The sequence below is a fragment of the Psittacula echo genome (assembly GCF_963264785.1).
Source record: "Psittacula echo genome assembly, chromosome: Z".
Taxonomy (NCBI): domain Eukaryota; kingdom Metazoa; phylum Chordata; class Aves; order Psittaciformes; family Psittacidae; genus Psittacula; species Psittacula echo.
Window position 1 is genome coordinate 16574704 of NC_137742.1, and position 26856 is coordinate 16601559.

The window sequence follows — 26856 nt, forward strand, 5'->3', positions numbered from 1 at the left end:
TCAATCATTGCTGTGCAAAGCTGCTTTCTCTAGGCAATTAAATATTATTGATTAAAGCTAAAAATATTTTTCTCTTTTGGATAATACTAAACATAGAGGAATGACACATTTGTGTTTGCGTATTGTTTCTTTACCTTTCAGAAGTATGTCACAGACATCTATAGCAAGGTAGATTATGCATGTCCAAGACATTAGTTGCTCGTTCAAAGTTTTCAAATATGTAGAGACGTGAGGCTAGCCCAGTTCCATAGTTACATATATCAGGACAGTTAGTGTTTATGGAATACTATAGGACAAAAATTATTCCAAAGTGTACAGAATCACAGAACCATAGAATTGCTTGGGTTGGAAAAGACCTTTAAGATCATCAAGTCTAACCGTTAACCTGGCACTACCAATTCCACAGCTAACCCAGGTCCCTAAGCACCACATCTACACATCTTTTAAATACCTTCAGGGATGGTGACACCACCACTTCCCTGGGCAGCCTGTTCCAATGCTTGACAACCCTTTTGGTGAAGAAGTATTTCCTAACATCTACTGTAAACCTCCCCCGGTGCAACTAACTTGAGGCTATTTTGTCTTGTTCTTTGTTTGTTACAATGTGTTCTCTAGCAGCATCCACATTTACACACACACAGGTCTCAGAAGCTCAGGGTATGTGGTTTGGAGGAAAGAAGCAGCAAAATCTACTGTAGCAATCTACAGAATCTACATTACATTCACACCATATATGCACACATGCACATCCATAAAGAGATATATATAAACCCAAAAATAACAGAACAGCTGTGGCAATGACATATTCTTGGCTTTGAAGGAAAAATCCTAACAGCTTTCCATCTTTCATCAACCACAACTGTTTACACACCACACCACTTTTCCTGTTGTGCTTCCACTAATTTAGAAACAAAGCCTGCCTCTAAAGAGCCAACACATTATGCCTTTCCCTATTTGTAACAATGGCCTTAAAAACACATAGTGCCAGGAACTGAAAGATCATAAATCCCACATAAATCCCTTTATCTTTTTACCATCTTTTCTTTTTTTTTCTTGACATCATTTTACTATAGTGCAATTATTCCCTAAAGTAACTCATACAGTGAAACAGTTTTCTGCTTCAAAGTAATCTATGTTAAGTATCACCCAGAAAGAGCGTTTCAGAGAAATACTGGATGCAAATCTTCATGTGACACTCTGAGAATTTGGATTTTAAGATCTCCCAGCTCTGAAAAATACAGTGAGAGGGAGCAGACCTTAAAACAGACCATGCTCTCTCACGTATCTAGCAGGGATCCATCTAAACAGGTTCTAAGTAAAAACAAAAATATAAGGCAAATTGAGCACACTGTTCTGTCAGACAGTCAGATACCTAGTTTTTAACCAGCCCTCAGACCAAAGCACTTTGCAAGGTATGGGGAGAAGTCTAGCATAGCAGCTCCACAAACTACAAAATGCAGCTTGGGGGCCTAGTGCTGGAGGAACTACATCTTGAGGAATGATGGACAGAGGCCACAACAGTCAGGAGTGAGGCAGGGCCCATGGGGAGATCTTGCTCACTCCAGTGAGGAGACAGCACCCCAGCCTGCTCAGCCCCGATGCTCTTCCACTGCTTCCTCGCACATTTCATGGCAAAATCAGGTTGGGGTGTGTGTGTGTAAATAAATTAATAAACAAAGAAGCAAACTCAATCCACTAAAAATCTTCAAGGTCCTCGCTTCCTCAGGGAAGTGGACATCACCCCCCTTTTTAACATTTGTAGCAACTTCTATTTTACCAGCTTATTTACAGAAACACACCTCTTCCATCTCAGACACTGATGAGAAACGTCAAAACCAGATTTCACTGTATATTTAAACAAAGAGTATATAAAAATTTCTGGGAGAAGAAAAAAGTTATTGCACAAACATCTAGCTTTCAAAATAGGTATTGATACGGGGGCTTGATATAAGAAACGCTAGTGCCTGGAAAATATAGAGTTAAAGTACTTTTTAGCTTAAGTTGTAGAAAGAAAACTATGTTATAAGTCTGTGGAATTTAGGGGCCCCACTAAACATGAGTTAATTGTTTCACACTAGCCTTCTAAAGTATAACATTTCACACCATCCTTCTACTTACCAGTTAGTTCAAAGACAGAGCCTCCCAAACATCTGCTAGCTTGGGATACTCCTTGCCTGCCCATCCTGCAATAAATTTTGCAGGAAGGTCACCCTGTTCTAAATCTTTGCTAGTTAACAGAAGAATTACAGATATGGTTGGTTTCAGCTAATTGTGTGACTACTGGGGCATCCAACTGTGCCAAAGGTGAAAAGTTTAAGAAGACTCGTTTACTTCAACTTGAAGACCCCTACTCACAAGAGGAAGACTCATTTACTTCATCCTGAGACCCTCACCCATGACCACATGGGGGGACCCTGCGCATGTGCAAAGGACCTTTTAGCTCATTATAATATGAAGGGGGATAGGTCATGAATATGTATAGGCGTGTAACTTTAGAGGATAAATGTAGTGGGAAACGACACTGAGGTGTGCATACTTTGGAGGAGCTATCCCCATGCACCTCAGGGCTGAATAAAAGCATACCTACTCTACAACTTTCACGAGTTGTGGAGTCAAACCGCCTATCAGTATAGATAAAGTAAACTGTAACAGTGCCTGAAGCACAGTAAGAAAAAAAGGGACCACTTCCTTAATCAAATAACTCAGCACACAAACATTTTAGGTTTATGTTTTGTTTTGCTTTTCAAGAGACATTTTGAAAGCTGGATGACATCTCCTGCATCATTAAGGGCTGACCCACCCGCTCACTCAACTAGTTATTGAAGAAAGAAACTAAGAGAGCAACACATTACTGAAACAGAGAAAGGCAGGCAAGACCAAGCAAGCAAAGGATCTGAAGAAAGGCCATTCTTCAGTCCCAAAACTGACAAGAGGGAAAGTGTTGTATTCCACTTCAAACATGAGCATCACCTCTTCTAGGTATGATATGGTTAACTACCATAGTATTTTTTGTACTCGTAACACAGCTGTTCCTTATATCTGTTCCTTGTATCTGGCTACAGACTAAGCAGGAATACATGACAATATACATCCAACCAAAATATTAGGAGATTTCTCCTAGAAATAGACCATTTCTGGAAGTAAACACAACTTCGCCTTTTAGGGTTTACTTTTTTGCTGAATTTGATCTGTCTGGCAACTCTTCCAGAAGAGCTAACCCAGCCAGCAGCAAAAACATGTATGTCTGTAAGTATACAGCTTTCCACTACCTAAAGTACTTCAGTAAATGACACTTTTTAATGGTGGTTTGGGTTTTCATTTGTTTTTAAGTAATTCAATGGGACATGGGCACAAACATATTGCACACTATGACTTGAAGAAAATTCTTTGGTCAATTATTCTTTTAAAATAATCAAGCTAACAAAATCCAGAATATTGTGAGGTGACACATTACTCCAGTGGACACTGAGGCATTAGCTTTTTCCAGGCAGGTAAAGAGAAAGCTAGAGAAGCAATATAGTGAATTACAGCATTTTTGTAACTACACAACATAAAGTATTAGCTGATTTGCTGAGGAGGTAGTAACAAGACTTTGTTAAAGATAGAAGGAAAATTTACAAATTTCCTCTCATTATATGGAATCTATTTAGCACTTCTCAAGTTCATTAAGTGCTCTATTTAAAGGTGGACAAAACATTGGAGCAAAACTCTTCAATGTCTCTAACCAAAGCTATACAGTTTCAAGATTATTTAAGTGTACTTTCACAGTTGTACCTCTACGTGTTAAGCAATTCAATACTAAAATCTAACTTATAACCACCAATGTATTTATTGACAGAAAATACAGGTTTGGTCTTAAAAAACACTGCTGCCTTTTGTTATAGCTCACTTATGGGCAAGCCCTATCTCACAGTGAAGCTGTAGAGCAACCTTCTGGGGGCAACATATGGACACGCCATGTGTTTCTGGAGGCCTCAAAACAGATCCGCACTAGCCATAAATGTGTCTCGTAAGCGACAGCTTTAAACCCCACATAAAACCAACCCCGAAGACCCGCCTCCAGGCCGTGCAAGGCCTGACCAGCAGGCTTGCCCTCCTCCTGCGGCCTCGCCCTGGAGGTCAGGCGAGGCCTATTAGCCCTCACCGCCTCCGCAGAAGGCCGAGACGGCAAGAACGGGAATGAGCTCCACCAGCATCCGCTCGGTCCCATCCCGCCCTGCCGGGGCAGGCGCCGCTCACCAATGGTGAAGCGCGAACATCCGGAGACCGCGGCCACAGCGAGGCTGCGCCTGCGTGCCTCTCCGCGTCCCAGCGGCCGCCGTCGGGGGAGGTCCGCCCTTCCTCCTGATGCCGGGCGGCGGCGATGGGGGAGCCGGGCGGTGCAGAGGCACGGGGTGCGGTGTCCGCGCTGCGGCCACGGCTGGTGGCTCTGGGCCAGCGGCTGGCGGCGTCCGGAGGAGCGGGCAGCGACGGTGAGAGGCCGCAGGAGAAAGGGAACGGGGTTGGGCCCTGCCCGGCTTCGCGGGGCCGCTCCGCCTTCCGCCGCCGTCGCGCTGTGCAGCGTCTCGGAGCGCCGCGAAATGGGCCAGGGCGCAGAGCCCCCTCTGGGACAGCCGCTGAGGGCTCCGCGCCTCCTTCCTGCAGAAGGCCTGAAGTGTGCGAGTTGTCCCTGTAAATGCACGACTTCTTTGGGAATGGAGTGTGTGGAATTGGCGTTGAAGCATCAGACCACAGCCATGAATGCCCTTTAGCAGTTAAAGGTGTAGTCTGACAGGACAGCGGGCCTGTTGGAATGCTGTATTCAGCTGCTCTTGTAGATAGCGCAAGGGAGGATAAAGCCATGTGAAATGAAACGGAAGAGTAAGCAAGGCTCTGAGTGCTTTCCAGCGCTAAGGAAGCGTTGTGTTCTTCCTTCAGATACCTTCTTAGCAAAGGGCTCTGCTACTCTGGATAAATTGAAGGACTTCTGTAACGAAGGGAAAGAACATGCTTCCACGCTTTTGCAGCTCTATACACAGGTAGTATGTGTAAGACCTTAAGAGCTCCCTTTCAAGAAAGTCTGCTGTGTAGGGTGTGAAAGAGGGTTGGGTGTAGGCAAGAGGGTATACCAGAAGATCTCTGTAACTTGGTGTCTGCAATGCACATCCATGAAGTGCTGCATTGCATTTGTTTCAGTAAGAAGATAACTTAAAGTTGGTAATAATCGTGCTGGTACTGAAGGACAGAAAGGGGTTTGAATTTACATTCACTGTCAACTTTCTTAAAATATTTCTAACATCCAGCGTTTGTAACCTAAATGTGAAAAAATACCTTAAAATCATAAACTTTTATAAACTGTATCAAGCTTGTATGTTACTGTGCACTACTATCTGATTATTTTGCTGGTAGCATTTCTACATTGTTTATCTTCTTGTTTTTATAGGCTGTCTTAGACATTACATATTTTGAGGAGAACCAGCTTGTGGATGAAGATTTTCCAGAAGAATCCTCCTTGCAGAAAGTTAAAGAACTTACCTGTATTCTTTCAGAGCCAGAAGTCCTAGTGAGGGAATGCAACATAAATGAAGAAGTGAGTACTGACGTTATTCAGCCAGAGAATTAGTTATTGCAGTATTTTAAAATAAAAAAAATCTGAAACAGGATGGTAGTATTTGTGGTTTTGATGGGCAGTATTTAAGATCTTTTGAAATTTTTTCAAGTCTTATTTGTATTTAAATTCCTGAAAATATTTTTTTTTTTCAAACAACTTGTTGCATGCTCACAATTTTTCTTGCTAATATTTCATGATTCTGTGTGCTTTTGGCAGTTGAAATCCAAACTATTAAGCTTGTGTCTGTGACTGTTGCTGTTAAGTACAGCCTCTAAAGTTAGAGGCTTAATATAATGCTATTTGCATGTGTGAGTATGTATATGAGTAGTTCAGGTGTTTTTCGGGGTTAGCCCAGTTTGTTGGATTTTATTTCAGCCAGTGAACATCCTTGGTGCAGAGTTGTTAGAATGTCTTTACTGGAGAAAAGGAGCCCTGCTTTACATGTATTGTCATACAGCAAAAGAAAGGAGTGAATGGCTACGAGAAAACATTGCCATATTTAAGAAGGTAAAGGAGATTGAAAAGTTCTATGAGCATGTGAATACAGTTTTAAAATTTGACTATTTGCTTTGAAAATACAGCTTCTTTTCCCCCATCCCTTCCCCCTTTCCTCCCCCTTTAAATAGTGTTTGGGGAAATTCATAGCAAGAAATATTTCTGGCTGTCATTAAAGTAATTAGAACTTAGTTTCTGCATTTTTTTGTTTTAACTGTACATAGTGTCTTAATGATGGAGTTCATTACCTGATGAAGATGCTTAGCTTTAGATGCCCTCTTCAGCTAAATGAAGATGTCTCACTTAAAGACTCAGCTAGATTACTCAGTGAAGGTAAAAAAAAAAAAACCCAAACAACTCCAAAAACCGTGTGACCCCAAGCTCCTCTTACTAACTGCTCCACTTTATGAAATGCTGTGTTGCAAATTTTTGTTATTTGACTTCATTTGTGTTCGAAAACAGTCGCTTTTTTAAAACAAAACAGATGAAACTGGTAAGCTGGCAGCAGTGCTTTGTCCTGGCCTCTCCCTTTTCTTCTTGACTCACAGAATTTAGGAGGTGGCAGTGCTCATTTTCTCTGTGTTTTTGAGTGCACTGGAGAACTGCAATCTGAGGCAATGAATGCTTTATGCACAGCATGAGTGTTTTACAGCCATCCGATTAACTGACAAATGTTGAAAGCATGATCATGACAGCAGATGGGTGCTAGATGTTCTCATATTGGCCTTCCTGTTTACGTATAGGGGAACACAGACACAAGCACTGAATTACTGACTTCACACAGGTGTATGTACAGAGCTGGTTAGATTTGGCAAACTTTTAGTCTCTCTATATGCACTTTATGTAGCCTTATGTAAGTTGCATTATTATAGTACATGTACATGAGGATCTGTAGCTGCATGAGTGTGATGCAGGTAGGGTGGTGCAGGAGGAGGGGATTTGTAGGGCTGGTGCTCAGGACATGGTGCCCTCATTATACACACTCAAAACTAGCTGTATTCTACTATGGGTGTTGGACCACCTTCTTGTTTAATTTCATCTGAAAGCGGCATTGCTCCATTTAAGCCCCACAGACAGAGACAAGTTCAGTTGCATTTATTTAGCAGGATATTTTGATTTTTTTTTAATTATTTTTTTTTCAATGACCATGGACACACATGTGGCTTTCTGTTACAATATTCAAACTGCTGCTGATTGACCCAAGTTAAGATGATGATCAAACAGAATCATCTTTTTAGGCTTAAATTGGGGGAGGCAAAGAAGTATTCAAAAATAAATATGCATAATCATGCCTTTGCTAAATGGATTGTAAAGAAATAATGAAATTTTCTAAGATCCATAGGCAAACACAATTATCAGAACAACATTTGTATGCCAGTCTTAAGGACTTTAGCAGTATAGAGGGGCAAAATGGATAAAGTCATGATCAAGGACTTGATCCAAGTTCTCTTCTGGGCAGTATCAGTCATCCCATGGTTAAAATTTGGGAGTTTTTGGTGTACCTCTTTTATAGGCTTATGCTACCTATTTGGATTTTTTTTTTCAGTGTTACTGAAAAAAGAAACTGAAGTTGTTAACCTGTGTACTTACTTAGAACAATAAAGTCCTTGATCTAAATTGCTTTTGCAGGTGTATTTAGTGACACTCACTTACTGGCCATGATGTACGGTGGAGAAATGTGCTACTGGGGACTGCAACACTGTGGAGAAGAGAAGCAGGAAAGCCTTGAGACTACAGATCCTGTCTCTAACAGTGACCTGGGTTGCAGATCAAAGAGTGTGCTGCTGGATTTCCGAGAAACGGGCAAAAACATGTTAGAGAAATACGTGGCTGCATGCGAGGGACCTTTAAAAGGCCAAGGGTGGAACACAGCAGCTGCAAAACAAATGTTGTGTTACCTCATGGAACCCCGCAACTGAAACAGGCTGTGCTGGAAAAAATCTTCTGTCTGAAGAGCTCGCTTAGCTCGCTGCTTCAGGATCTGACCATCCTTCTTATCAAAACTTACACTTTCCTTGCATTAAAAACGGGCATTCAGAGAACTCCCGGAATACGGGTCCGTATCAACTATTCCTAAAGCAAAACCACAAACGGCTGCCCTGAGCTGGCACACACGGAGGACCGCCTGTCTCTCCGCCCCAGCGCCGGCGCGATAGCTCCGAGGGGCGGTGGCAGAGGGAGTGGGGCTCTGTGCAATGGCGGCTGATGGAGCGGAGGAGTGGGGTGGGTTGGAGGCTGCCGTGCGGGGTCGTCTCCGTATCCTTAGGGAACGATGGAGGCGCGGGACCCGAGAAGGCGGCGCTACCACCGCGTTCTCGGGACTTTCTCCTCCTTCATTCCCGGAGAAGGCGGAGAAGGTGAGCGCCTTGCAGACGCTGCCGGTGAGTGAGGCCTGGTCAGGGGCAGGGGGGAAAGCCTCTTGCATCTTCACTGCTCGGGTCCCGGGTTGGTAAACCGCTGCTCTCGACGGTTTTCAGATCGACGTGCAGCTGAAGATCATGTCCTATCTCTCGCCGCAAGACTTGTGCCGTTTGGGAAGCACGAGTTGTTACTGGAGGGCTGCTGTGCAGGATCCGTTGTTATGGAGGTATTTTCTCCTGAGGGATCTCCCTTTTTGGACATCTGTTGATTGGAAATCACTCCCAGATGTCGAGATTTTTAATAAAGCCTTTTCAAAGGTCAGCGATAATGCGCTGTATGATTACATGGCAGTGTAAGTATCTTCATATTCTCTTGCACAACTTACTACAGCAGTAATAGTCAGCCCAGAGGCATGTTTCATATTTACAGCAGTAACACTATGCGCTAAGCTACTGCTTAAATTTTTGATGGGTCTCAAATCCACTGTTTATTTTGGAAATACAGTTGCCTGTTTTTGTTTGACAGTTTGTTCAGCTCTTTTTGTTTGGAATAAAGAATGTAAAATGTTGGAACAGTCAAAACTAACATTACAAAAAAAAATAAAATGTTCTGTAAACTGCATGTTTATTATGCCACAGAAACACAGTCCTCTCAGAATCTGTGTGTAGTTAGTCTTGATAAAGGTGTGTTCTTCACAGTACAATGACATGATTTCTTACTTTAATAAAAGTACTAAGGAGTCTTTACAGCAAGTGGAATGAATTTTTATTTTTTTTTTTATCTTACCTGGAAAACGGGGTGGGGGGTGCAAAAAAAAAAAAGAGTGTTCCTTTGAATGTGCACAGAATAACAGGTAGTAATGCTTCAGCTCAATATCTGCAAGGCAGACTGTGGTTTCAGCTATTATAGTTGAAAAGTGTAGCAACACTCATAATGTGTTTTGATGACTGAGAAGGTCTCTTAAATAGATTAGTTTTTGTGGTGGTGGTTTTGCTTTTTTGGGTTTTCTTATTGTTTTGATTACAGGTTTTTTACAACCTGATTTCATGAAGCTATTGCTTCAGGATAAGTGCCCTAACCTCTGCACTCTCTGTGGTCTTCATCTGTATGTTACAGATGGGGGAGAAACACACCCAGAATTTGAAGTACAACATGTCTACTGATTTTGAACATTGGATTTAAATCTCTCTAGGCCTGAATACTGTTCAGCTGAATCACATGTTGGGAACCACCTACCACTGATTCTCATTATGTCTGTGAGCACTTAATGGTTTTGCTGATGTCAACTGAAGCATCTCAGGTTGGGTGCAGGGGAGCACATGTTTAAGGATTCCTAGAACAGGTTTGTCCAGCAGCAGCCTACTGTGACCACAGAAGCAGAGACTGAAGCTACTTCTCTAGGATGTCTGCCACTTACATGACTGTTACCTCTTCCCTTTGATTACCAAAGCCTTTCCATGCCTTCCAGTTTCTGCATCGAATGAGCGCATCATAAGCTTGCAGACAACACCTGTCTCACAACATGTGTTCTCTGTGCCTACAGGAGAAATGGTCTTTTTTAGGTGGTGTCACCTGTTTCATGGTTAATACATTCAAAACCAGTCTAATTGAGGTTTGAAATGCACTCAGAAGACTCATATTTTTTATAGTGTATGTGACTCATCAGCTTGAATGTTATTTTACGAATTGTGTTTGGTGAGGGTGGGGAATTTGTAACTTTGTTTTGTATTTTAAAGTAAACTAAAGATCCATAGAAGTGCACTAAGGTATGAGAAGTCAATATTTGGACTTCAGAAGGACTGATGCCTTTCCTGCTTGAAACCATCAGTTTGGAACTTCCATCGTTTTTGACGTGTGCTTGAGTTGTGACAAAACTTGAGAAGTGTGGGACCTGAATCAATTTATGTTGTTTTGTTAATATCTCTTTTGCATTTGTGTTTAATTTCTAGTTACGTCTATTTTACACAGATACAAAAAAAGCTGTCCCCAGAGCAGAAGAAGTTTGAAATCAAGCCGCCCCCGGTATGGGGCCGTCACTTCCTTTTTTCAGTCACTGGTCACTCAGGCAGAACCTCGCTTTGCTATGTTTGGGCCAGGTTTGGAAGAGCTGAACGACTCTTTAGTACAAAAGATGATGACATGCCCAGAAATTCTGCTGCTGGCTGGCCTACCTCAAAGGCAAATTCATGGTAATGCTGGTTTTGTTTTCGACTCTTTATTTTATAAAGAGATATAGCAGAAAAAACTTTGGGGAGAAATGGAGAAAAAGCATGCGTTATTCTTCGCTTGAAACTCATAATAATAGTAGAAAATATAATGGTAGAAAAATAATCTGTCTTTGTATTGCTTTGGATAATTGCAGTAAACATTTGAGATAAAATTACAGCTTCAGTGAATTTATGATTAAATTTGGACAATGTCAGAGGATTCATTTTGCTCCTTGTAGTTCTACTTTGGTCCTGAATCCCATGTTATACCTGCTTTTGTAATCAATAAATGCAGACAGAACTTTATTTACACACCGCCTGCAGTAAGCGGCTAAAAACCACACTTCTGTTTTTATACCGAAAGTCAAGACTGATCCTTTATATGATTCAGTATTTTGACGTCAAATGGTGTAAATTTAGTTTAGAAGAGCTACAGGAGGAGGGAAGGATTTTTTTTCAATGTTTAAAAAGATAGGTTTGAATATCTGTAATTTTACTTCAGTACAAACCAAAGTAAAAAATTTCTTCATTTTAACTAGTATTTCTTTCAGCACAGGAGAATTTTAATAGTTACACTATGTGTAGAAAGTGTGAAAATATTATTTTAGTGGCATTATCTTTTTTCTCTCTCATGTCCTTTTCAATACAGTTTGTAGTAAATAGACTAGAGCCTTTCATATCCCTATTTCAGCTGAAGAACGCAAGTCTGGCTCCTCTCTTGACTTAGGTTTCAAGGTTCAATCTAAGTATCAGAAATACAGAAATTCCTCCTTGTGATGTTTTAATACCATTTAATTGATTTTAGTTAAATTGTCTTATCAATTAGAGCATGTATAAAATTTAATTAGAAAATATGCTACCCTTAACAGCAAAACCATAGGCTTGGATGAACCCATTTTATAACATCACTGAAATTTTCAGCCTACCACTTAGTTGAATTCAGTAACCAAATGGTTGTAACCTCATATAATCATTTTTCCCCTGTAGGAATTGGATCAGGAGTCAGTTTTCAGCTTAATAACAGTCAAAAATTCAATATTCTGACATTGTATTCGACCACCAGGTAAGATATGTTCTCCACTAAAAAACAGAAAAAGTACAATTTCTATGTTAGTTTATACTTTTCCTCATATTTTCATCATGTGATTTTTATGTGTGTGTTCACATGCATGGCTATCTCTTAACAATCTGAAGCTTCAATGCATATCTTCACTTTTTCCAACTGTTAAATTTTCATGTGGACATAATAAATGTCCATGAAAACTTTTTCCAAACCTTACACACAGTAAATTGCTATGACAAATACATGACAGGTGCTTCTGTCTCACTTGATGCATTGATTGAGTCCCTTTTGCAACACTGTATAAACTCATCCTGGGATGTAGTTTCATATGCATCTTTCAGATTGCTAACCATCTGCGTAGGTACACTAGAAAAAAGGTAAGGATGGGAGCAGGCAGGGAGAAAGAATCAGGCTGTTTTCTTTCCCTCTCCTGTGCTGCCAGGACTCACAAATGCAGTTTTTGCATTCTCAAATAACCTGACTACTGAAATACTGAAATATCTTTCAGTGTGGAAAGGAGGAGAGCAAAGGCAGAGCAAGCTGTTGCTGTGAATAAGATGTTCTACCAAGAGAACAGCATCATAGGGAACCAGCAAGCCATGCACTACAGTGTAATAGCTCAAGTGAAAAAGGTGTGCGAAGTAGTGGATGGATTCATTTACGTTGCTAATGCAGAAGCTCATAAAAGTAAGGGGTTTCTCTTTGTCCATATTTTGCAAATGATTGGAACGTCATAAAAGATGCAAAGAATGTGCAATACATCAAAATCCATGTTCTGATTCTTTAAAAATTTCTTCACTAATTAGCTTCACTAATGCTATTTCCTCATGGTTATCCAGTAAAAGAGGTTCCTTATCTGAGATACTTTTGCTCATTTCCCTTTGAGGAGTTATGGCACTTTTTCTTGTGACAGATACTGATAAGGTTGTATCTAAGCTACAGATTGAAAATTATCTAGATTAAAAACAAAACAGACAAAACCAACAAAATAACAAAACCAAAAAACCCCCCAGAACCACAAAACCAAAAAACCCAAGCATGGCTAGGAGAAGCAGCCTGAAATGGATTGATGTTGGCATAATAGCCCTAATAGCCTCAAAATAGAACCTTCACTAGTAAAACTGCAGTAAAGATGCAATTAGTCCAAATCAGGGTAGTCCTGTAAGAGGATAAGCCAAATACCTATTCTGGTAATTGTCTTTACGTTCATAAACTTTAAATGGAGAGAAGGGGATTGCTCAGAAGAGAGTGAAAGAGTGAAGGAATATACTAAGGAGAAAAGTATGGTCAGTGGGAAAGGGCTGCTGACTTTGAAGTGTGTCAATATTAGTGGCTTATTGCAGTTTTGATCTCTTTGAGGTACTTGAAAAACACTCATATGCTGAGGACGGGAATAGGCTGCTTGTAGAATCTGTGGAGATCTTTTAATAGCATCTAAGCGTGACATGATCCATCTGTGTAATGACATGAATGTGGATGATCCACTCTTATGATAAGGAAAGTCGTGTCCCTTTCAGCCCTCTGTTTCCTCACCTATGAAATTCTAAATTCTTGTAAAGTAAAAAAAGGTAGTTCCTTGCAATTTACATGTATTTAATACTCTTGTATTTAAAAATTGTTTCTTAGAGCATGATCGTCAAGAGGAACTGGCTCGTGTTTTGGCAATGATTGATCCAGCCCTCGGGCCTCCAAACAGACCTCTGCTGGTTTTGTCTTGTGTCTCTCACACTGATGTGAAAAGAATTCCGTGTGTTTACATGGCACATCAGTTGCAACTAAATCTGCTGCATCAGCCCTGGATGGTACCTGCTTTTAAACCTTTTATTATTTTTTTCCCTCCATATCTCTGTGGCCTATATTTAATTTAGGCTTGTTGTATTTCTGAACTGTACCTGCCTAAGCAAGTGTGCAGCTTTCAAAACTAGTACATGAGGTCTCCACTGAAGTGAAGAGTTTCATTTCTGTGGTCCTCTAGGATGAAGCATTAGCCTGGCTGAACATAGGGAAGCTAAGTGGCTTGCCCACTCACACACAAGAAAGTTAAGATGGACCCAGAATGTAAGGAAGGACAAAATGGTGGCCATGAAAAGACTAAAAGGAAGCTTCAGTTAATTTAAATATGAATTTTCTGCGTCATGACGCAAGGACTTGGACACATGGTAGATTTTTCAGCCATTTTCAGGGCACAGTTAATTGTCATTTGCTTGATAAGTTTTTGACAAATCAGTTTTTACCTAGCATGTGAAGCCCTGAACCTGTTCCGTTGTGCTTGTCAAGCACAGTATATATTCATATGTCTCAGCCACACATAATTTCTTTTTTGTGGTGATGTGTAGCTGAAGAGTAATACTTAATAAATCCCCCCAAAATTCTGATTTAATTCCTTTGATTTCATAAGGAAGATCTTTACATGCTTTTTTAAAAACATACCTCTTTATGCCACATTACAAAATCTGAGAATGTGCATTGAATTGTAAAGCTAGCAGGTTTTTTGCTTTAAGAGTTATGAGAAGAATTTTCAAGTAAATTCTCATTCATAAAGTAAGTATAATATTCCAGAATAGCTGATTGAATGAATAAAATTCACCTTGATAAAGAATGAAAGGCTTGCCTAATGGATCTTACAATTAATTTTGTACAGTAGTAGTTTCTTTTTGTACCTAACTCTTAAGAAACCTCTTTTGTCTAAGGGACCTTTAAACCAGTGATAAAAATTTAGACTTGGTACGAGTATTTCTCACTTTAAGGATAGATGGAGTGATGCTAAAATGTTAGATCTTGTTACATGTTGTCTCTAGTCTGAGAGAGCTGTGGCTGTTTAGCCTGGAGGAAAGAGGTCTGAGAGAGGATCTTACCAAGGCATGCAAATATCCTAAGGGCAGGCATGGAGAGGACAGGGGTAGGCTCTTTTCAGTGGTGCCCAGTGATAAGAAAAGGGTCAATAGGCACAAATGGAAACACAGGAAGCTCCACCTGAACATGAGAAAGGACTTCACTGTGAGAGAGATCGCACTGGAATGGACTACCCAGAGAGGTTGTGGAGTCTTCTCTGGAGATGCTCAGAACCCCCCTGCATACAATCCTATGCAGCCTGCTCTATGTGAAGCTGCTTTAGCAAGAGGGTTGGACTAGATGTGGTTACTTCCAACACCCACCATTCTGTAATTCTGCGATCTCCACTACAGCTTTTTTTATTTTCACAGGTGCAGGACACTGTAGCTGCAACTTTAGCTGGATTGCTAAATGGAATTGAGTGGCTCCTGGAAGAGGCAAATTGTAAAAATGCACAGTAATGGAACTGTGCATTGTTTTACTATGTAGAGGCTTTGTTTCCTGACAGAGCAGTGTCGGAGATTTTAAAGACAAACCTGCATGTATTTCTCTGCACGTACTTTAATGTTCTTCCAACTGTAGTCCTGAATTAGAAGTACAAGTAGGATTACCTGGATTCCAGCAGCTGATGCAGAAGTTATTTGGGGGGCACTCTGGGTGTTCTGGTTTTTTTTCTTTCTTTCAAGATGGGGCAGTTAAGAGGCAATCTCAGTATATCTGGTAATCTAATCTGTTCTGTAAGTATACCTAACGCTATGGCACACATCATTCATTTAGTAAATACTTCTGGTGGAGATCTTGACAGTGATGGTTCCCAACCAAAGAAGATGTACTGTATGTTGTACGGTGATAGGTTGACAGAAAGACAGTATCTCTTTCAAAAGAGCAAATTCGCGTATATTTTTTTCCAGAAACAATACCAAGACAAAAAATAGCACCTACACAGTAAGTTATTCCAGACCAAAATTCTTAGAAGTAAACAAACAAGGTACCATATATGAGTTGTTTCTTGCTTGTGATGTTATTTAATAACGAACCACAAAAGACTTCAACTGATCTTTTGTTTTCTGTTGCAGTAAAATTATTAGCTTGAACCTTTGATGTCATGAGAAAATGTTGAATAGGATTGTTAGTACTTCAGGACATTTATTGAATACATAGGACCTATCAGTTATTTGAGTAGCTGTGACTTAAAATTTTCTACGCGGTTACAAGTATTTTTATAAAAAGGACAACAACATTTTAGAGCTGGAATTGCATTTTCTATGTTAATGTCATTTGGGATAGTTCTAGTCTTTGCCTTTTTAATGTTTTTTGGATTTTTTGCGTATGCATTTATTTGTTTTGTTCTGGTTTTCTGGCTGGGGTTTTTTTGTGTGGTTTTTTTATTGTTGTTTTCTCATGTCTCTCTCTCCATGGAAGTACAAAAGTCTTACAGTCTTGTCTTGGGTCTAAATATATGATTGTATTCAGCTGTAACTGCCCTCAGTCTGGTTTATGTGTGATGCACAACACAGCTTTGTCAGAAACATTTCATTTAAGACATTTGAGAAGTTTTTAATTTTTTTAATAAAAAAAGACAAAGGAACTGTGTATTTTTTTTTTATTTTTATTTCTGTCTTTGCACAACTCAGCTTTCTAGATAATTTTGTATGTTTTCTAACCAGGACATAAGGGAGTTTCAAGGGAAAATCCATGAGAAGCTGTAATGTGGTAATTCTGTGTTTTATCCTTGGTTGGTTTGGTTTTGTTTTGGGGATTTTTTTTCAGTAGAGTATGTGTACTTTGCCCTTCAAAATAGAGAATACACAAAAGCTTGTAAGTATCTGGGGGAAAATTCCATGCTTTGTGGCTGGCTGTATGTGATTTTCCTGCTAGTCATCATAATTCCGTAATGATGTATCTGTAGGGAGTTGAAACCAGCAACCAGTTGCAGTGTTAATTACAACAAATACGTTTTTTAATGCAAAATCTTTCTTCTGCTTTCTTTATAAGGAAAAATTTTTAAAGAACAGTATTTCCAGTCTTTCTCTGTGTGTTAAGCCCCCACATATCTGCACACACATGTGTACGCTCACAATGTCTGCAGTTATGCTGTCATAACATTTAACATTATCATTGTCATCATTAGTTGTTAATGAGCAATGCTATTGTGTGTTTTCTGGTTAACATATAGTAATTCATTGTAATTTTAAATGGTCAAGATAACATAGGGATTTTCATTTTTCTTAATCTAAAGAACATCAGTTGTATTAGCTTAAAGATAGGTAACTTAAAGAATTAAGAATTGCAAGTTTTAAGGATGCAACCTAGGAAACAAACCTAGGAAATCCTAGGTGCAGAGCTGATAGTGCTCCAGCTTCTTAGGAATTGCAGAGCTGATGGTGGGGTAGTTTGTGTGACTGAGTACTGTGGTGGATCAATGCAGACAAAGTAGATGAGCGTGTGTCCAAAGGAACAGCTTACATGCACAGAGGTATGCTGTGGAAGAGGCAGCTAGCTTGTTAAGAATTCATGTGTCAAATAGCTGCAGAAATGGATGCACTGCAGATTTCACCTAGCACTGGTTCTTAGATTTTACCTAAAAGCCTTCCTGCTATTTAAATTCCCAAGTCTGCTAGTTCAGAGCTGTAAGTCAATTATGATTGCTGCTTAAATTTTTACGAATTCAAAATTAGTTTGATATGGAATTAGAACATCACTAAAATGTAATTTTAAACACATATATGTGTGTATATATATATAAAATATATTTGGTTTTGTATTTATTACAATAAAGGCAACTGTGATGCATTTGTGTGAAATAAAACTAGAAAAAAAAAAAAAAATCAGGATCTGGAGCCCAGAAATCTTGTGGTGAAGGATTCTAATGGTGTTATAAAGAAAATCACTTTTCTGCCCACAGGATGTTTATCTAAACAGCATTCACAAAATAAAAGCAAAACGTGAAAGTGGCAATACCTGTGATTTATAAAACTCGATTACTGAGGCTTCACCTGAGCAGCTTTCCCAAAAAGAAAGGAGCTGTGGAGGTGCTGATTTTCAAGTCTTTGAAACTTCCGATAACCGAAGTGCCTGCTGCTATCTCAAAGGAAGTATGTGAGGGTACCTACCCAGCTCACAGGTCAGAGGCAGCAGCACACTGACAGTGTTCCCAAAACTTGCAGGGTTTCTTGCCGTTTCTTCTAATGGAGTGGCCTTTCGGGTCCAACTGGAAGCGGCAGTGGGGACTCCGTGCTCCCCTACAGCTTCAGAGGGGAGTTGTGTCTCGTTGTGTCCCACTGGATGGCACTGCTGATCCACATCAGCCTCTGACGCTTTTCAGGCAGCATCCCTACACCACCATGTGCCAAAACTGCTTGAAGTAATCAATTTATCCCTTCTCAGATACGGCAGAAGCAGCTGCAGCTGCAGCTGCAGAAGAGCCTGTGAGAAAATCAGCATGCTTTTCAAAGCCTTATAGACAGGGGATGTGCTGCCTATTCTTTCATGCTGGTGGTTATCAATGTCAATTTGTATGGTAGGATAAGTAGAACAGAAAATAGCTGGAGTCACTGTCAGGAATCTGTACGGGAATAATTGCTGGTGTAATTTCATGGTGATCGATACTTTGTGATTTGTCTTTTGTGTCATTTTAGCACTAGTGGTTCTGGATAAATAATTTTCCTTATGTACAAGAGTAAAGAAATAATATTCCTCAGCCAGTTACAGAAGATGATGTTATAGCTAGAACTTATGCTTAAATCTCAGGCCAAAGGATGTTTGCACACAGGCTGCTCTCAGTTCCCTTGGGAGGATGAAACTACAAATCAAGAATGCAGGCAGGTGTATAGCAGAGATGTTCAACAGGTGAGACAGAGCAAACAGCAAAACAAAGCGGGTCTGGATAGAGGGGTATATTTAAGAACCAGTGATAGACTATCCCCTTCCAACATTATGTTTGCTACCTCTATCCTTCCCCACAGGGAGGTCACAGGGTCCATTGGTCAGGCAGAAAGCCCTGTTTGTCCTGTGCAACTGCTTGCAGGTACCAATCTGAGCATTGCTGGCCTAGGTCCCTGGGCAGGTGCTCCAGCCTCTTGACCTTTTCTAGATTCTGTGTACTTTATATCTCACATACTGCAGCCTTTAAACTGGGCATCCTGCTACAGATTGAGACCAATCCCACAGTGTATCATGTGTGTACTGACAATCCTCAGTGTAGCCCAGTATGTGGTTAGCCTTTATCCCTGCACGGGCACACTGTTGAATCCAGGTTCACTGGTTCACCAGGAGCTCAGGTATCTTTTGCAGAGCTGCTTCCAAAACAGTCCCTGGTCTGCATTGGTACCTACTGTGTTCCTTCCTGGACGCAGGACTTTGCCTTCATCTTTGCTCAACATCTGGAGGTTCCTGAAGCACCTGTTGGCCGACTGAATGCATGCAATCTTTCTGGCTGTCCGTGCACAAGGAGCCTAATATCTCTGGGACCACTGACCCCGCACATGAGAGCATGCAGAATCAGTCACCTGATGGGGGAGAAAGGCTGAAAACTATCAAGCCATCTAGTTCACCAAAAAGGTTGAACAATACAGTATTAGAGTCTCAAAATAAATTCCATGGTTTGGCAAACAGAGATGAGGGCTGTGAGTATGAAAGGCTGATATTGTCCCAGAAGTACATTTCACCAACCTCTGAAAAGTGTTGCATTGTGAAATGATCCTGATGACAAAACAGAAACACCTACTGTATTCACTAAGTTATTTAGTACTACTCTCTGCAAAATTATAACAACAAAATAAACTCTCTTGTTCTCAGGAATCACAATCAAGGAACTGAGTTAGGGAAGGACTGAGGGATAGGGCTGTATTTCTTTATCAGTAATGTTCTGTTGTAAAAAGATATAATTTTAGTGTAGCATCTTTCGTGTCTTCTCCACAGACCTGAATTACAAAGGCAGTTCTACAGCCTGATGTCAGGGGAGACTCATTCTACAAACGTGAGCATATAATGGCTACTCACCAAGAACAAAACCAAGCCTTTTTCTCTACTTTGAATCAAATCCAGATTGTCTTATGAAAGGTTTTTATACAGGTTTCCTAAGGAAATGAGTCTAGAAACAGCAGTTGCTTAGATACTTCTCCTGTAAGAGTGAGAGTATTCACAGCCAGTTAACTTTGAAATTCAACTGGTTTCTTCTTATATTTTGTGGAGATTTAAAGCAAGTAACTTTAATTCACATGAAAGCAATAGTTTAAATTTAACCTGCATATGTGCTATACATTAAATTCTGTGGGATAAATTGTTTCAAATTTTGCCATGAATTAGAATCACAAGGATTTAAGTAAATGAGTTGCCTGAGAATCCTCATTTTAGAATATAAACTTCATTCATCACATGTCCAAACCTTGCACAATAGAGCATAAAGATGCACTGACACAGCTGCACATTATGCTTCTTTTAAAAAGCCCAAGTTATTTGCAAGACGATAAATGCAAATTACAATTTTAACTAACAAAAATCTTAAAAGAATCTTGTATTTTTTCTGCAATTAGAGACTCAAATTTTGTAAAAACATAAATTATTGAGAGCAAAGAAGCTAATTACCTGATTACTGCTACATTTATGCAAAATAAGATGGGCAACTTTTGAGTATAATTAAGGTGGTTGAATTGTGTGCTTAAATTCAGGCATCTTTCAGTCTTTTGTTGAATTGTTGCTGAGAAAATATCAGTATCCTTCTTTTTAGCTGACAGACTTAAACTGCTTTTGAGCTCACTAAAACCAAAAACTTCCACTAAATATTTATGTTTTTTAATTTGCTTTTCACCACAGGAAGTGGGTTGATATAAATCAGCTAGGGTACAGACACACAATGACACATTTTTTTCTCCTAGCAGTTCTCTCACCAGTTGTTCTAGTAAAAAGTAGCTAATAATTTAGAAATAAATAAGCTTAAGGAACTATTGGGATAAGGATTTTTAAGAGTGTCTTGGCATGCTTCAGTATGCAGAGGCCTAAAAGGAGGCATTGGAAACTGCTGCCACAGCAGCCAACAAGATTCATGGTAGGCACTCAAAATCACCAAAAATAGAAAATTCTGCCCAACATCTAGACCCTCAATACTGATATTTCCACAGTGTCCATGGTCTATGGATGTCCCTACTGCCACCTGAGTCATCTACCATGTCTCACATGCTGAGTACAAGACTCACAGTCAGCTCCTGCGTCACTTTCCCCCAGGGGTATACTCCATGTGTCTCTGATCTCTAAGCAGTATAGCACAGCAGTTTCCTTCCAGCTCTATTATTCTGTGCACCAAATTCATTTCATTGGTCTGACCTGTGATTTGCTGAGCAGATGATCCTGAAGTCAGGAGTGGAAGAAAATGCAGAACTGAGCCAAATCCACAGAATGTCACAATATCCTGTGAAATTCCTGAAGTCTGATCTTGTATTCCTGGTGAAAATGCTGCCCAGGTATTTCTGTGCATTGTACATTACTAGTTCAGTTTCTTCAAGGTGAAATGGAGATATTTGGATGCTGGAATATCAGTGTTGTCACACTGCTACCTGCATGGCAAAAAGGCCAGTTTGCTCCAGAGAGGCACTTGCTATCGTACTGAGAGAATGTCAGGCTGCATATTTATCTGAGTGCAGGTAGAAGCTGGCATGACAGGTAGGGAACCACTCCTAAGAAAGGGTATCTTCTCCTTGCCTCCTCTGTGAAATATCTTAACAGACTGTCCACATTTGAAAGCTGCCTCCAGTTATAGAGTGAATTCAGGAAAAATTTGCTGTTCTCAAAAAACTGCAAGTTTATTACTGCGTGACTATTCGAAAATAAGAGCACTTTGTTCATTCAGACTACACCGGAACAACATACTCCCATCCTGGGGAAAGAGCATCAGCACACTGGATTTAACTGAGGGTTAAAATGTCATGAAACAGTTCCAAAATAAATTAATGGAAGGTAAGCCTCAAGTAATAATGTCCTGTAAGATAAACAAATATTGTATTTCCAAAAGACAAATGCTGTGAGTTAAATCTTTGAATTAAGTCTTTCTGTTTCTTCCTGGATCATTGTTTGACACACTGTGATCACAAGGGTCCTGTGAAGCACACATCCTGTCCTGTGTCCCATGCAGGCCATGCTTGTACTGTACATCAGCTGTAGCATGTCCCAGAGAGACGTACTGCAGCACTGCTCACAGCTTGACAGCCCTGGATGGTTGCTTATTCTCAAGAAAGTGCATTGTGAGCTGTATGTTTGTGGACCCAGGTCCAGAAGGCACAGCTTGCACAGTCCATCGAGGAGTGACAGCAAGCCGTAACAAGAAGTAACCTGGTCTAAGGTCCTCTGAGTTGCCAGACTACTGGATCCCACTGGATACCTAAAACTTAGCCATAATGATAGTGAGCCAGTGCCTAAATAAAGCATTGACATAGCCTGAATCCACTAAAAGCATGTTCCTTCTGGCTCAAGTTGAGAGGGGGTTGGGATCCTCTAATTTGCTACTCTAGATTAAGGAATCATTAAATAGTGTGTCACCTCACCACCTCCACTTCTCTCTTTCTCCCCCCCCCCCCCCCCCCCCCTTATTTATCAGCAAGGTTTCTAAAGATAGGTTTTCATCATATAACTATTCAAGGGTAATTAAATAGTATATTGTTGAGATTATCTAAAGTTAGTAACACACAGTTCCTATACAGAGAGAAAGGGGGTGTATGGGGAGGGAGAGGAAGAGGGAGAGAGAGAGGCAGAGAGAGGGGCAGATACAGGGAGAGAGATGCATCCCCAGAAAGAATTTTGGAGATTCTGTTTTACTTTAGCATGTTGCAACATCACTGCTCCTAAAGAATTTGGTTTATGATATTTAATTATTTCTTGCTTTATCTCTTTGAGACAGCCTGGAAGTCTTGGGTAAAATAGTGCTCGAGTCTCTCCCAACTAATACTCTGCTTTTGTCTGGACACTAGCAATATCGTGTCTTGCTCCTTGCTATCAATCACACACAGAGGTCACAGTGCTGTTCCCTCCGGAAAATTGCCCCATTGTTTGCAGAATAATAAGGCCTTCCAGTACAGACTGTTTATTTTAAAGTCTAGGACATCAGAGTGCGTTTTTGCCATAAATGTGATGAGGTCAGTGTTATTACTCCTTTAATATGCTTAATATGCTCTGGAATCTGACTACAGATTCAAATCCTTCAACTACCACGTATGTGGCAAGGGTCATCAAAGTACTCACATGCCTTACATGAGTGACTTGGTTGCCCTTTAGAAATTTTAAGGGATACATATATATATATGTAGATGTAATAATTTATCAAATTTATTCCTTGTTCAGTTGAAGTATTGTAATCAGATTGATTTGAAAGCTTTAAGTTTAGGTTCAGCTGGTTACTGGCATAACTTGGTCAACAGCATAATGAAGAATCTCTCTAACCAGGGGAGGCTAGAACTAGGTTTAACAATTAAACAAAAATGAATTAGCAGTATAATTTTCTGCCAAAGGAAATAAATCAATACCAGTAAGGGAAAAAAATCTACTCAAGTCACTATTTACTGAAGACTGTTTACTTTGATTCAAGATTCAAATGCATTTTTATTGATCTGTGCATGGACCCTTTTTCAAGTAACAATCATTCTCCCCTCCCTCCCTTTCTTCCTCCCACTCTCCCTCCCTTCCTCCCTTCCTCCCTTCTTTCCTCCCTCCCTCCCTCTCTCTCTCCCTCCTTCCAATCCTCTCTTCCTCCCTTCTTTCCTTCCTTCCTTCCTTCCTTCCTTCCTTCCTTCCTTCCTGCCTGCCTGCCTGCAATGGGTTTGAATAGAGTGGACAGAGATGTATCACATTCTCCATATCCTCAGCGTATGTACTGTTCCAGCACTCAACATCCATGCTTCACACTTGTCCTCATAACTCCTCTGACCTTCTTCTTTCTCCCACCAGACCTAATCCTGCCCCCACATCAGGGAGAACATAGGTTATCCATTCTGATTCTCCTCTGTCTCCATGCAGGGTGTGTCTGACTTCTCAATACCAAGGTGGGTGAAATCCAGCAGGGCTTGACCTGCCAATCCCCAGTCCCTCTTCCTCCTATCTCAGATATCCTGGTTGTTTTTCTGTTCTAACAGTTGCATTTTAGATTAAGCTCTGACTTTCTGCCATTACCTGTACTTCTCAGAATTGCACCTTTCCTGGGCTTTCCAGACTTTCCAGTTTTCTTTTCCTTCTTTGACTGCTCATCATACCTCTGTCTGTTTCTTCAAGTATCTCTTAATCATTTACATAAGGCCATCAAAATGGCTATTGTGGGTCAGCCTATCATTTCCAGCAGATAGATGTATCATCTACAGTGGCTGGACATGAAATGTACTTTGCTGGCCCCCAGCTATTCATTTTGCAGACATTCTGAAGCAGTCATGATATCTTTGCATTTATTAGCAGCAGTAATTTATCCTCCTTCCCCTTTTTTAAATGGCTGTCTCGTTTCCTTTTACATGTTTTGGAAACCAAGCTCATCTGTTATCTCTTTGTCTAGGTGAATCATGGTAACTCTTTATCAACGTCTCTGGATCCAGATTTTATTTTTAGTTCTGCAGCACCTACTGTTCTCAGCCAGACACATTGGAGCAATATGTGCAAGGTACTGTTCACACACAAAGCAACAAGGTAAATCTGAACTCCAGTGCACTTACCATTTAATTATAAGATGAGAAACAAAGGTAGATAAAAGTAAGTGGGAGTGCTTGGGTGGGATGACAGTGGATGGCTCTGTGCAGTGATACAGACATCTCAATAAAGCAGTTTTAAAGACATTTTCCTTTACTTACCCACTTCCTTTCTGATATTGCTTTATGTAAACACTCATCTCCTCTGTGTTTCAGGATTGTTCATTTGTTAGTTATCTTCATGGTGGCTTCTTTCTCTTTTCAAAAGCAGATTGTGTAAACTTTCATTGCTTCTTCTTTCATTTTATAGAGAAGAGTCAAAGCTTATTTTCCTGTTCACATCTCTAAATCGGGGGAGTGCAAAGAAGCTGGAAACTCTACCACCTAGAAGAAATCCCAACTTACTTATGTTTGACAACTGAAGAGTATCTTTAGAAGTGTTCTATCTGAATAGACCTGTCACAAATTCTACGTCCCAGTCTTTTGATGATAATCAGTTTTGCACACTACATGAGGAGAACCACTTCATATACTGCCCTTGAAAAGAGCTTATGGGTTTCTGGGCCATGTGACGATCTGCTGCCTAATATGAAATAATAAAAACTGAAGCTGGAGACTTAAGTGAAAACATGAGCTGGAGGCTGGGAGAGAAACTGCATAGTCTAGACATATTTTTTTCTGTGGTGCTGCTCTCAGATTCACTGAATTCTTAGAATTTAAAAGGCAAACAAAATTAGACATATTTCAGTGCATGTCTGATCAGAGTCTTCCCTCTCAGCTCAGAATGAAGTCTTATAAAAAATATCAGACTGACAATCTCTTACTTTCTATTTGCTCCGTAGGTAAAAGATCACGAAATAGATTTTTATTTCCAGAAAATCTGTGAGTTATTTTTAACTATTGTATCAAAGGTGCTATTTTCATATGAAAATATGAAAATACAGCTCTTTCTTGAACACAAGAAAATTACTTTGTGCTCCTTAAAATAACTTTGATACTCCTAATGAAAACTACTCAGTAAAGAAGTTAGAAATTCATTCTTATAAGAGTCATATATGAATTTCCTCTGTTGATTTTTTTTTCCATTTATTTTTTTAAATCCAGAAAAAGACTTTGGTTATGGTCATTTTCCCCAAAACTAACCAAACAAGAAAAGCGTGCAGAAAATATTGGAAAATAAATTTTAAATATGTGGTAATGATTCATCCATTGTCTGCAGGCATTGTGATAGAAAGAATATGCATCCTCAAAACTGTTTATGGAAAATGGAGTATGGAAATGCTGGGGCAATGTGTAATAGCAGACTGCACCTCTCAAATTAAGGATCAACAGCCAGACATCCACAGGCTTAAAGTTCTATCTTTCTAACTGAATCTTACACAAAGTGATCAATATTTCTCTCCTTATTGACACTGAGGGAGAATATCACTGCTGTCTAATTAGTCCTCTATCTATCTGCTGCAGAAATGACAATGGATGTGCTTATCACTGAGAAAAGAGCAGAAAACCCTAAAACAAATAGCTGCCACTGTGGTGACACAGAGCCATAGAATCAAAAAATGTTTTGAGGTGGAAGGAATCTTTAAAGGTCGTCTAGTCCAGCCCTCATGTTGCAGGGGGAATACTAATAAGCCTAAGCAGTACTACTGGAGAGAAAAGACTTTGTATTTCACAGAGTACTGTAAAAAACAGCCTCAGTACTTGAAAGAGATCATTAACAGTATAGCAAGAGGTAATTCAGTACCGGCTTTGCAGTGCTTATAATAAGTGTTTTCTTTCATTTACCTAGAAGTAAAAAAGAAACTTGTAGAGTTTGAGATGGGTATGCTTATTACTAAATGTACAAACAGCAGTGCAGCAATATGGGGAACATTTTGCATTTTTTTTTTACCCAAGTACAGCTGTTCTTGTGTGACTAGTGGCAGAATTTACCATAAAAATAGATTTAACTACTTTATGAATGCTTACTATTTCATATTGATTGCTGGTGGTTTAAGCCAAAAGTTGCACCATTTCCACCAGACCAATGAGTATTATTAAATCCTAGAATTAATTTTGAGTAAAACTTACCACATAGTTACAAAAATAAAGAAGTTTTTTCCCTTTTTTAGTTCCCGTACAGTCTGGTATGTTAGGCCGTATGTTAATTCCAGTTTGGTGGAATTGCTTAGGCAATTTGGGAAGGCTACAAATAAGATGAACTGGAAGACAGGAGGCGGAGAATAAGTTAGACGACTTTTCTTATGGAGGATGAAGAACTAAAGGAATATCCTACCTGCAGCAGGATATTTGTTTGTTTGCTTGGTTTGGATGTTGTTATTCGGTTATTTTGTTCTTAGATTTTAGGTGTGGAGATACCTAAAATAGGCGTGCATACCTACAATAGGAGGGAAGTGCAGCATTATTAATGGGAAAGATAATGCTTATATATATCATGCAAGGTGGCATTCTGCCTTCTCGAGAATGCCCTGCTTGTTTTGTCTTTGGGTCTGTAAAGAAACTTATTACCTGATTGTTAAAAGTCAGTGCACCCAGAATTGCTGTTACTGATTTCATGTTCATCCTCAAATATTTCTTTTTGTATTTCACATGTAGCTTTATCAATTCTAAGTCTCACTAACATGCCCATGTTACTCAATAATTAAGGACCTGTGA

The 26856-nt window shown here is 39.9% G+C and overlaps 2 protein-coding genes across 3 annotated transcripts; both read left to right on the top strand.

Annotated features, from left to right (window-relative positions):
• Window positions 1–4363: 4363 nt before the first annotated feature.
• RIMOC1 (RAB7A interacting MON1-CCZ1 complex subunit 1) lies at window positions 4364–8283 on the top strand (the record flags this gene model as incomplete). 2 transcript variants are annotated; one of them, XM_080638412.1, is made up of 6 exons in its annotated part: window positions 4364–4472; window positions 4918–5018; window positions 5423–5569; window positions 5966–6097; window positions 6310–6418; window positions 7715–8283. In XM_080638412.1, the coding sequence occupies 6 exons, from the start codon at window positions 4364–4366 to the stop codon at window positions 8002–8004; spliced, it is 888 nt and encodes a 295-aa protein (XP_080494538.1). In that variant the 3' UTR covers window positions 8005–8283. The 2 variants fall into 2 exon arrangements, with proteins under 2 accessions (XP_080494538.1, XP_080494539.1); XM_080638413.1 differs by lacking the exons at window positions 4364–4472; window positions 5966–6097 and having other exon boundaries at window positions 4727–5018.
• On the top strand, window positions 8281–16710 carry FBXO4 (F-box protein 4; the record flags this gene model as incomplete). The annotated part of the gene is made up of 7 exons (XM_080637080.1): window positions 8281–8466; window positions 8563–8798; window positions 10415–10635; window positions 11641–11716; window positions 12225–12403; window positions 13343–13518; window positions 14920–16710. The coding sequence occupies 7 exons, from the start codon at window positions 8281–8283 to the stop codon at window positions 15007–15009; spliced, it is 1164 nt and encodes a 387-aa protein (XP_080493206.1). The 3' UTR covers window positions 15010–16710.
• Between the last annotated feature and the right edge of the window lie 10146 nt (window positions 16711–26856).